This window comes from Phoca vitulina, unplaced genomic scaffold (assembly GCF_004348235.1).
Source record: "Phoca vitulina isolate PV1807 unplaced genomic scaffold, GSC_HSeal_1.0 scaffold92, whole genome shotgun sequence".
NCBI lineage: Eukaryota > Metazoa > Chordata > Mammalia > Carnivora > Phocidae > Phoca > Phoca vitulina.
In genome coordinates this window covers 1,626,514-1,638,743 of record NW_022589795.1, presented here as the reverse complement: position 1 = coordinate 1,638,743, position 12,230 = coordinate 1,626,514, and the positions used below count along the sequence as shown (strand labels likewise).

The window sequence follows — 12,230 nt, the reverse complement described above, 5'->3', positions numbered from 1 at the left end:
CTTCCACCCAGAGGTTCAGCTAATAAAACACAATCGCTTGGAAAAATCATTGTGAGGAAGCACCAGAACATCCCACCTTGTGCCAGCATCTCACTGGCCCTGAAAGACTTCCACCTGCCACAGCGCTGCAGAGCCCTCTTAAAAAAGTCCATGGGGCGCCTGCGTGGCTCAATCGGTTGAGTGTCTGCCTTCAGCTCAGGTCATGATCCTGGGGTCCTGGGATCAAGCCCCGCATCAGGCTCCCTGCTCAGTGGGGAGTCTGCTTCTCCCTCTCACTCTCCCTCTGTGCGCTCTCTCTCTCTCAAATAAATAAAATCTTTAAAAAATATTAAAAAAAAGAAGTCCAATCATCAGGAAGAGAACAGAGGAGGAATCGCCATCCTTCCCCTCCCCAAAGCTCTTCCTCCTCCATGTTTCCCTCCTCGGTACCCTCTTCCATCCAGCTGTCCAAGCCAGAAAACTGGGAGTCATTCCTGACTTCTCCTTGCCCTTCTCCCCTGCACCTCCAGGTACCCGTTATGGCTCGTCCATTCTAACGCTTCAGTGTTATTCAAATTCATCTGTCTTCCATTCCTAGGTATGTACTCAAGAGAAATGAAAACATATGTCCGCACAGAAACTTGTAAACAAATGCTCATAATGGCATTACGCATAATAGCTAAAATGTGGAAACAACCCGAATATCCAACAACTAGTGAATGGAAAAATAAAAATGTGGTACATCCACATTCTGGATGTAGAATATCATTCTATGATAGGATACTGTGCGGCAATAAAAAAAAAAAAAAAGCACTGATACATGCTACAATGTGGATGAAACTTGGAAACATGCTAAGTGAAAGAAACAAGTCACCAAGAACCGCATATTATATTACTCCATTCATATGAACGAAGTCATATGAATAGAGTCTTATTCCATCCAGAATAAGCAAATCCAGAAATATAGAAAGTAGATTAGTGGTTTCCAGGGACTGAGCAGAGGAGTGAATGGGGGTGATTGTTAAGGGGTACCGGGTTTTGTTTGGAGGTCATGAAATTATTCTAAAATTAACTCTAGTGATTAATGGTTATGATTAATTACCATCAGTAATGACAATTAATGGTCAAACGATTCTGTGAATATACCAAAAGCCACCCAACTGTATGTTTTAAAGGGATGAATTGTATGGTACGTAAATTATATCTCAGTCAGGCTGTTATTTAAAAAAACCCAACTGTCTCCTCTCCCACTGTCTCATATGCACACCCACGCAGTGAGCTCCAGCTGCTAGAAGGACGCAGCCTCCTGAGACGGCCACACTCTCTTGTCCCGAGGCTATCACAGGCTGTCCTCTCAGAATGCTCATCCTCCTGCCCTTCTTGCCTAGAGAACAGCCACGTGCTCTTCAGGATGAGCTCAGATCCTTACTTCCTCTAAGAATTCTGGGCAAGGGGCTCCCCCTCGGGGTATCCACAGCCCCAGCAGCTCTTTCACACCATACGTTCAAAGCCTGTCTACCGGTGGGTGCCCCACAGCAGAGAGGCCTGGCCTCACACCACAGCCCTGGTGTGTACCCCGAAGCCTGGTAGATGCTCAATATCTGTCCAATATAGGAGAGGGTGAGGAGCTGGGGCCACATACAAGATCCTTATTCCTTAACAAACTGGTTGGACTGTTTTCTAAGACATAAAAAAACAAAGCTCGCGTGCACCTTAGGCAATCCCTGTTAGGGCCAGGTGCACACGCCGCGTGGTTCCAGAGCACACGGGAGCTTCATCCCTGCCTGCTGTTACCTTTCTGCTGCCAGGTGGAGCCGGGTCAAAGATTCGGGTCTGCATCTCACTGGGAAGAGCAGAGTACACTGGCAGGATGATCAGCTCTGGAACATCCGGTCCCAGGGATTTCATTCTTTCATAGAGGATCTCGCAAGCGGTATCGATCTCCTCCTGACCAGTCAGGAAGACCAGGATATCACCTAAGAAGAGAACATTGACGTCCTGTGTGTGTGCTCCATAGAAGGCCACAGTGACATGAAAAGAATGCCAAATGATGAAAGACACACTCCTATTCCGACCTCTAATAAATCAAGTGGTTTTCATCTGTCCGTTTTTATTCTGGTTTTTCATTTTTAGCGTGTTCTTATTTTCAATATTTTTTGACTTTTAAAAATTTGTGTCTATGTTTATTTGTGTGTGTGTCTACGTTTAAATAGATGCATTTAAACCCTGCCACTGCTTCGAACATGCAAGACTTAGGCTTACAGAGAGACCAATATTTAAAAGGCATTTTTTAAAAGATGAGAGAAAATCGAGCCACGGCAGGACTTTTGGCCTAAGAGGGGAAAATGCTCTTTCCTCCCACCTGGTGGTTCTGTTAAGTGGATCTGCATGACGGTGATCAAGCTGGCATCCAGATAATCTGTCTCAGGTTCCTTTGTGTACAGTATTTCCACTGGGTATGTTCGACCTGGGATGGTGAAGATGGGTGCTTCATAGAAGTACTGAGAAAACTTCACTGCATCCAGTGTGGCTGAGGTGACAATCAGCTTCATGTCCTGCCGTTTCTGAACCGTCTAAAAGGGAAACACAACGTGGATAAGAAGGACTAAAGCGAGGGGCGCCTGGGTGGCTCAGTTGGTTAAGCGACTGCCTTCAGCTCAGGTCATGATCCTGGAGTCCCGGGATCGAGTCCCACATCGGGGTCCCTGCTCAGCAGGGAGTCTGCTTCTCCCTCTGACCCTCCCCCTCTCGTGCTCTCTCTCTCTCTCATTCTCTCTCTCAAATAAATAAATAAAATCTTTAAAAAAAAAAAAAGAAGGACTAAAGCGAAAAGGCACAGGGACTCAGATCCGATCCCAGGACTCAGTCCCCAACAGTGGAAGGGTCACCAAAGAGCACCTAGTTACCTTCTTCAACAATCCGAAGAGCACGTCAGTGTGAATGGTTCTCTCGTGCGCCTCGTCCAACATGATGATTGCATACTGTGTGAGGTCAGGGTCAATCAGGCACTCCCGAAGCAGCATCCCGTCTGTCATGTACTTGATCACTGTCTCTGGGCTGGTGCAGTCCTCAAATCGAATGGTGTAGCCCACCTAAAGCAGAAGCGAAGCTGAAAACCTCAGACACAAACCTCTCCTTTCTGCAATCACCAGGCAAGACTTCAGCCCGGTCAGAACGTTATCTGCAATCTTAACAGGTAAGAATTTGACCAAAATGTGCAGTGATTTCCTCAAGTAAAATCTGCCTTGGACTTGAAAATAGATCAATGATGACAACGAGAACCCTCTCCCCCTCAGGAGAAACCTAAAGGAAGATAGTACCATTCCCATTTTACAGATAGAGATCCGGGCCTGTACTCTCTCTTCCGGCATTTCCAGAACAGCTTCATTACCCACTTACCTCTTGGCCCAAGCAACAACCAAACTCCTCTGACACTCTTTTGGCCACCGACATGGCTGCTACTCTTCTGGGCTGGGTACATCCGATCTTGCCCCGGGACGTGTAGCCTGCCTCCGCCAGGTACTGGGTGATCTGCGTTGTCTTCCCAGATCCTGTCTCTCCAATAACAATCAGGATTTGATTGTCATGGACAGCCTGAAAGCAAGAGTATAAATACAGTCATTAAAAATTTTCCACACACTGGGGCGCCTGGGTGGCTCAGTCAGTTAAGCGTCTGCCTTCAGCTCAGGTCATGATCCCAGGGTCCTGGGATCGAGCCCCGCATCAGGCTCCCTGCTCAGCGGGAAGCCTGCTTCTCCCTCTCCCACTCCTCTTGCTTGTATTCCCTCTCTCGCTGTGTCTCTCTCTGTCAAATAAATAAATAAAATCTTAAAAAAAAAAATTCCCACACATTACTCTGGAAGAAAATAATTAATGTTTACATTCTAACACTAAAGAAGAAAAAGGGGATACAATTATAAACGTATGGTAGGATTACAACCAGAGTCTAAGTTATTTTTAATCGTGCGTAGAAAAAAATATTAATGGTGATTTTCTATGGGCGATGCTCTTTCTTATTTGAACTGCATGTATAATTTAAATTAAAAACTTGAAACTTTATGAGTATTCTTTTTTTGACTCTTTTTTTTTTTTTAAAGATTTTATTTATCCATTTATTAGAGAGCGAGCGAGAGAGAAACAGCATGAGAGGGGAGAGGGTCAGAGGGAGAAGCAGGCTCCCCGCTGAGCCGGGAGCCCAATGTGGGACTCGATCCCAGGACCCCGGGATCATGACCTGAGCCGAAGGCAGTCGCTTAACCAACTGAGCCACCCAGGCGCCCTCAACACTATTTTTTAAAATTTTATTGGTTTTCTTAAATTCATAAGAACATTAAGGTTGATGCTAAAAGCATAAACTACCAACCAGATATCCCTGATTTTACATACATATTTTTTAAGTACTATATGCACACTGTTAAAAAATTCAACAGTAAATAAAAAAGGCATATAAAGTGTTCCTGGCGCACCTGGGTGGCTTAGTCGGTTAAGCATCTGCCTTCGGCTCAGGTCATGATCCCGGGGTTCCGGGATCGAGCCCCAAAACGGGCTCCCCGCTCAATGCCACTGCCAAATCTCCAATACCTCACCCCAGAAGTCACCTTATTTCTACAGCGTTTATAACAGCAAAGGATTGCCATCAACCTATATGTCTATTAATACAGGACTAGTGAAACAAGCCAGAGCACTTCCACAAAACAGAGCATCAAAAAAAAAGGAAGATTTTCTGAGCTATATCACTAAGGGGAAAATGCAAGATGCAGAACACATGCACGATATGCTGCCATCTAGAAACACATAGTAGACATAAAACGTGTAACGTTTATGCATGCACATACAGATGTATTTGTACTTGCTTGTGTATGTTTGACATAACACTGAAAGGCTTCACTAAGAGCTAGTAAACTCGGTTGCCTAGGGAAAGTTTGCTGGTCTTCAAATCCAATCTCCAAAAAATGGAAAAAAGTACCTGCAGCAAAGTCTTGCCCATATGGGATCCCTGGCCAAGCACCCCCATCTCTCTTACTGGCCAGAGATGCTTCTCTGCGCCACACAACACTCGGAACCGCTCCAGGGGCCCCTCGGTCAAACAGGTTTATCTCCTCTTTGGAGAAAAAAAAATGTAGGGGCCCCTGGCTGGCTCAGTCAGCGGAACATGCAACTCTTGATCTCAGGATCATGAGTTCGAGCCCCACACCAGGATATTTATTTACATAAATAAACCCAAAAAAATGTATAGACTAATATATATATATATTTTAAAGTACTTGGATATGTTCTGTTTTTTTCCTATCCTCTCTGGAAAAGCCACTTCAAGTGTACACATAGCCGTCCAGCTAATTTCAATTCAAACATGTCATCCTTCTTTTAGAAAACATCGCTACTCCCGCACCAATACATCATAAAGGGGCTTCTCACCTGGACCAGCTGCTCCTTCAGTTTGTAGATGGGCAGGCTCTCTCTCTGCTCAATGATTGACATCTGGGTCTTTTTCCCGTAAGAAGCTTTGTTGCCCCCAAAGGCATGCTTCTTCCACTCGGGAATGTCATTGGGCATCATCCCAATACCCCTCATATTGGCAGCAATCTGCCTGCCTTCCGCTGCAAAGGAAAACAGGCGACTTAGTATTATCCTCAAGCTACCTCGGTGCCCCTGCCCCCAACATTCAACAAATCCCATTTCCCCAGTTGATCCCTCCTGTCTGCTACCTCTGTGTTCAAGCCACCATCCTCTCTCCTCTGTTAGAAAAGCCTCCTAGGTCAGCTCAGGTGTCTACGCTTGCCCCATCCGATCCATTCTGCAGGGCACCCTCAACAATCCCTTGGAAATGCAACTCTGATCGTGCCCTTCCCCTGTTTAGACCCTGGCAGCATCTACCAGTGGACTCTAGAATTGAGCCCCAATTCCTAAGTCCTGGCCACCCCACCTCATCCCCACCACTCAGCTCACCACTCCAGTCTAGCCACACAGGCCTACTTTCCACCTTACAGCCCCAGCCCAGGACACACGCCCCAAGCTCACCTCATCCCCTCTGACAGACAAAGTCCTATTTATCCTTCAGGTCTCAACTTTCTCAGGGAAGTGACCCATATTACCTGTATTTCTTCACACAGCACTGGTCATGATGTGGTTAGTTAGCTGGTAACTATGTCATTAATTTTCATTTTCCCCACTAAACTGTAAGCCTCGTAAGAGAAGGGATCACGTCTACTTACTTCACAGTGTGCCTCAAGCTCCCCAGTTGCCTCACACAAATTACTGAGCACTTGTGACTGTATCTGGCAGTTACTTAACATTGACTATACAAAGAATTATGTGAAAAAAGAAGCTTCAAAGCTGTATTATCTTTAGCATAAAAAATTCTTGGGGCGCCAGACTGGCTCAGTCGGTAGAGTGTGCGACTCTTGACCTTAGGGTTGTGAGTTCAAGCCCTACACTGGATGTGGAGACTGCTTAAAAATAAAATAAAATAAAAATAAAGAAGAATTTTTTTTTTTTTTTAAAGTAAGCTCTACGCCCAACATGGAGCTGAGATCAAGAGTCAGATGCTTAACCCACTGAAGGCTCAGATTGTTTTTGAACAGTCCACATGCCCCTCCCAGGGTCTTACCATCAGGCAGAGGATCAACCCAGTGTTTGTTGAGCCCCATGGGAATAGAATCCATCTCTGCTTCCCGCTGGGCCTGCTTGAGTTCCCGCCTTTCTTTGGCTAAGGCACTCTGCATCATTGCTGCTTGGGAGAGGGAACCATCCGGGTTCTAGTGCAACAGAGGACAAACAGCATTAGAATGAGATCTCAGCATGCAGTAAATGTCCAGGAAATAAAATGTAGAGGTTAAGCCCCTTGAATCTAAGAAATGAGACCCCCCTGGAAGGACATTCATCTCAATGTACTAAACTACATTGAAGGAACTGGGGCTGCTGGCTTGAAGATGAGAACCCCAAGAGAGATGGGACACACAAGAAAGGGGTAAGACTTCTGTATGGTCCCAAGAACTAAAATTAGGACCAACATGGCTGTCTCGGTAAGAGAGATTTCGGCTCCGCCTAAAGAAGAGCTAATGATCAGATCCCTCTGAAGATGGAATGGGTCTCCTTAAGGGCTGGCGAATTCCCTGTCACCAACAAGGTCAAGCAGACAGAAAACCACAGGGGAGGAATGCTGCAGAAGGGTACGTGAGTGAATTACAAGCACTGTATGGGTGACTGGACTGGAAGACCTTTAAAATACCCTCTTCCAAACCTCAAAAGGTATAACTTTCCATGAGTTCTTCTCTTCACAGCCCTGCCATCCACAGCACCCAGTGCTATAGCTTTCTACTGAGGGCCAGCCCCAACTGGTCAAGTGAGCCCTTCAAAACTGCCTTGGAATCTGCAAGGGCAGTAATAGTAGATCAAGCTCTCCTATTTCCTCCTTTCTTCCCAAAATAGAGCAGAATGAGAGCAAAAGAATTAAAAAGGCAAAAGTAACAAAACCAAGTCAATCACCCTTTAAAACAAAAACATTCTAGACCCTGACCAACAGTCAATACTATCTTCCAGCCTGAGTTCTGCTTCCACAAATGTAATAGCCTGCTCTGAGAAATTAACTGAACAGTTATTTTAAGAAAAGAAATTCACTCGGCACACCCAGGTTAGAGGCCCATCATTGCTCACCTTAACAATTTTAATAGGGCTCATGTCCATGCTTTGCTTGGTGTGCCCTCTCAGGAATGGAGGCTCTTCCTCAACCAGTTCGATCTCAAGATCTTCATCTAAAAATCCCCCCAAAAGAAGAATTAGAAAAAAAACTGAGAGAGAAATAACCTAATCATTTTCACCAAAACAAATGATTTCCATGGGCACCAGTGATCTTTATCAAAGACAGCTCCCAAGATCAAAAAGCCAGCAATTCAAGTGAAACTCTAATAGAGAGGACTGTTTCTCCTGCCCTCCAGGTACTTCTGGGCATTTACGCTCTGACCGAAGAACTGATCAGAGGAGCTACCTTCAAAAGAAGTTAAGCCTATGGAAAAATGTGGTCTAACATTCTACATGGTCCTAAGGTATTTGCCATCCAACTTCATTATGGAGTAACTTAACCCACAACAGACTGGCAAAAAAATTAGGTTGAACAACTGGACATACCAAACGTCCGCAAGGATGTGGAGCAACAGAAGCTCACACTTATGATAGAAGCGTAAATGGGGGGGCGCCTGGTTGGCTCAGTTGGTAGAGCATAAGACTCTTGATCTTGGGGTTGTGAGTTCAAGCCCCACGTTAAATGTAAAGATTACTTAAAAATAAAATCTTAAGGGCGCCTGGGTGGCTCAGCTGGTTAAGCGTCTGCCTTCGGCTAAGGTCATGATCTCAGGGTCATGAGATTGAGCCCAGTGTCAGGCTCCATGCTCAGTATGGAGTCTGCTTGAGATTCTCCCTCTCGCTCTGCCCCTCCCCACACTCACATTCTCTCTTTCAAAATAAATAAAATCTACAAGTACATTTTTTTTAAGATTTTATTTTTGAGAGAGAGCGTGAGCAGGAGTGGGGGGTAGCGGCAGAGGGAGAAGCAAACTCCCTGCTGAGCGGGGAGCCTAATGTGGGACTCAAACCCAGGATCCTGGGATCATGACCTGAACCGAAGGCAAATGCTTAACCGATTGAGGCACCCATGAGCCCTCAAAATATATAAAATCTTAAAAACAAAAATAAAAACACAGAAACAGCTCATATGCCCATCGAAAGTGAAATGGATAAATTATGGTAAAATTTACATACATTAAACACTACAGAAATGAAAACGAAATACAACTATAAAAATCATCATAGATAAATATCAAAAGAATGATAAAAAAAGGAATTAAGTTCAAAAACCAACTAAACAAGGCAGTGGTCAGGAACAGATATTTAGATATGAAAACGCTAAAAACACCAGGGAAATAATTAACACAAAATTTAGGATGGTGGTTACCCAGAGAAGGAAAGAAGAGCATCTAATCAGAGGGGGACATGTAAGGGTTTCAAAGGTGCAGGTAAAATTCCACATAACCTGGATAATAGGTACATAGTGTTCACTTATTACTGTTATATAAATTTTATGTCCCAATTGTTGGATTTCACAATTTTTAAAAACTGTTAATAGGCTGAGTTAAAAGTTGTTTCCATGGCAACTCAGAGGTAATCTAATTGGACCCACGGTCTTTAGAACAATTATTAAGAATATCAGATAAAAAAAAAAAAAAAGAATTATCAGATGAAATTTACTACCCAAAATACAACTCTTTATACCCTGAACACATAACATAGGGGGACCTGGGTAGGTCAATCAGTTGTGTCCAACTCTTGGTTTTGGCCCAAGTCATGATCTCAGGGTCGTGAGACTGAGCCCCGAGTTGGGCTCTGTGCTCAGCAGGGAGTCTGCCTGAGATACTCTCGCTCCCTCTGCCCCTCCCCCAACTTGCTCAGCGCGCACCCGCTCTCGCTCCCTCTCTCTCTAAAATAAATACAATCTTAAAAAAAAAAAAAAGTATCATAACCAAAAAGTACAATATATAAATGTCTGTCAGAAAAATGCATTTTCTGCCTCCATCCTGGAGGAACCTGGTTCTCAGGATCCATGATCCTGCTTGATCCAAGTAGCTAGTTACCTTCTTCATCATCCACTTTAGGGAGAATGCCAGTCTCTTCATCAAAGTCCGGAAACTCTTCTTTGGAAAGGACATTGGCAGCAATCATCTAGTGGAAGGACAGAAGGCAGCACTTTGTAACCTGCTAGGATCGAAACCCTTCCTTTGTAGGAGTTAATACAGAGGTTCCACATAGGAAACCTGGGTTTTTTCCTCTTCTGCCCCGGGACTGCAGGACCTCAAACATCATCTATCCCATCCCTAGGGGGCACAGCATGGTGCCTAAAAGTAGGGCTCAAGGGTCTCACCCCCAGGAAGTGTTACCTGCTCCTTCCCAGGTTTCCCCAGCACTGTGCACATTCCCGGTTTTGCAACATCCAACTGTGACAATGATGTTTCCATTGTCTCCTCCACTGGACTTTGAGTTCCTCAGGAGTAAGGAACCACGATACATTCACCTCTGCAGCCTAGCATCTACTCAGTGCCTGGCGCCCCGTGGCTCTGATGTGCACTGACGAGTGGTGAAAACAAGAGCCCAAGCACTTCCTTTAATCCCCACAATGCCCCCACTGGCCCTGTTTCACAGATGAGGGCACTGAGGCACAAAGAAGTCAAGTAGCTTGGCTCAAGATCACACAGCTAGTAAGCGGCCAGAAATCACCCCAGGCCACTGAGCTCCAGGGCTCACCCTCCTAACTAGTATGACATATGCAGAATGACTGTGTGGCCATAATGGCAAATGGCCCCAACCTGTTTGATCTCCCACTTCTCCGGATCAGAGATGCGGGTAAGGCGCTTGCGCTCCAGTGAATCATCCTCTACTTCAGGGGCACTGACGAGGGAGAGGTGAGTAGGTCTGTCCGGATTCCTCATGGAGGTCTCCTCATTGGTCTCCCCAACAAGATTTCGTCGTCGATTGGGGTTTAGATCTTCTCCAGTCTCTTGATCCACATCCTAAAGCACATATAAAATATAGGAACTAACTCATTCTCTGTCCTCTTATGTTTCCTTGGCCATCAGATGCAGAAACAGACTGGATATCTCACCTACCTTCATGCTCAGACTGGTCTTGGTCCCAGTGAATGACAGTACTTTGACCTTCACCCTCTGGCCTTTGCTCACCACATCAGCCACATTGGCCACACGGCCTTCTCGACGGAGCTCAGAGATGTGCACCAGGCCTTCCCACCGCTTCCTAAGGGAAAGTCACACACATCTGCAGCATGCCTAAAGTACTTTTCCCCAACCGATTTCCACCCTTGCTGGAACTCAACAATAGGAAGTGGTCTTAAATACAAAAACTTGAGAGAAAAGTACCAAGAAGGTGGTCAAAAAATAAAATAGTGGGGCGCCTGGGTGGTACAGTCAGTTAAGTGTCTGACTCTGTTTTGGTTCAAGTTGTGATCTCAGGGTTGTGAGATCGAGCCCGGCACTGGGCTCCACATTGAGCATGGAGTCTGCTTGTCCCTCTCCCTCTACTACTCCCCCCACCCCTGCGCATTCTGTCAAATAAATAAAATCTTGAAGAAAAAAAAAAAGTCAAACTCTAACAACCTGATATGGTTGATTTGATTAAAGCGGCATTAATTATAACTTTTTAGAATGTGAAAATCCCCAATGTTAAGAGAAATTCTGCCCATCACAGGTGTGAAAGAAGAGTACCAGCCATTACCTTAATCCCTCCAGCTGCACAAAGCATCCAAACTGCATGATGCTGGTAACTTTGCCATTGTAAATGTCTCCGATGGCGGGCTCTTCTGGAGGAGGGCGGTCCACATGCTTATCCCGCCATCTGTCCAGATTCCTCTCCCCATACTTGTCCCGGTCCTTCCTGTCTTTGGGGGGACTCTGACTTCTGCTCCTTGACCGATACCTAGACTTCCCTTTATTCCTCTCCCGGGTCCTGGAACGTGACCGGGAGCGGGACCGGTGTCTCCTCTTGTGGTCTCTATCACGGTCTCGGTCTCGGTCTCGGTCCCGCTCTCGGTCACGTTCTCGGTCCCGGTCGCGGCTCCGGCTCCGCTTCTTCTTCTTCGTCTTGTCCCTAACAAAGCAACAAACACCTGTTTGAAAAAGAAACCAGCCCAATTTCATCTCTGCATCCCCAAGCACGCAGCACAGCTCCACACACGTCAGGTGCCTACTAAGCGTCGAAGTGAATTAGAGTTTCTCTAACTGTGGCACCCCTGTAGGCCAATAAAGGATGAGGTCACAAACATATTCAGGCTCCTTCGATCCAGACTTCTATCTTACGGACAACTTAGCATTTGCTGCGTCAATACTCTTTGCAGGGAGCAATGAAGTAGATCTAACAATGTGGTACATGGCCAGTCTAGATTCTGTAAACTTGCCCAAAATTTTGCTTAGTGGGTCCACAAAATTCAACTATCACAGTACCCTAAACCTCCAAAGGCTAAGACGCTAAGAACAAACCGGTGCTCAGCATCTCTCTGCTTCTCCTGGCCCGCTGCACTGGGCATCAAGGCCTCCAGTTCCTTCAGGACATCCACAGCGACTTTCACATCATCCTCATCCAGCATGGTCTGTAACAGCAGCGGCCGGCAGAGTCAGGAGAGGGGGGGAAATCATGTGAGAATCTGCACTCCAGATCCATCTACATCACTCCACCCCGAGATCACTGACCACTTT

General features: G+C 45.7%; 1 protein-coding gene across 2 annotated transcripts in view; it reads right to left on the bottom strand.

The window, feature by feature from the left end:
* Window positions 1–12,230, bottom strand: part of DHX8 (DEAH-box helicase 8) — a 30,611-nt gene that overhangs the window by 11,859 nt on the left and 6,522 nt on the right. For both annotated transcript variants that reach the window (XM_032396515.1, XM_032396516.1), the window contains 12 exons: window positions 12,015–12,124; window positions 11,254–11,625; window positions 10,632–10,776; window positions 10,332–10,535; window positions 9,603–9,690; window positions 7,633–7,730; window positions 6,587–6,734; window positions 5,395–5,576; window positions 3,379–3,573; window positions 2,886–3,071; window positions 2,342–2,552; window positions 1,774–1,955 (listed from right to left, as the gene is read on the bottom strand). In XM_032396515.1, coding sequence (XP_032252406.1) covers window positions 1,774–1,955; window positions 2,342–2,552; window positions 2,886–3,071; window positions 3,379–3,573; window positions 5,395–5,576; window positions 6,587–6,734; window positions 7,633–7,730; window positions 9,603–9,690; window positions 10,332–10,535; window positions 10,632–10,776; window positions 11,254–11,625; window positions 12,015–12,124 — 2,121 coding nt within the window. The remainder of the gene's footprint in view (window positions 1–1,773; window positions 1,956–2,341; window positions 2,553–2,885; window positions 3,072–3,378; window positions 3,574–5,394; window positions 5,577–6,586; window positions 6,735–7,632; window positions 7,731–9,602; window positions 9,691–10,331; window positions 10,536–10,631; window positions 10,777–11,253; window positions 11,626–12,014; window positions 12,125–12,230) is intronic.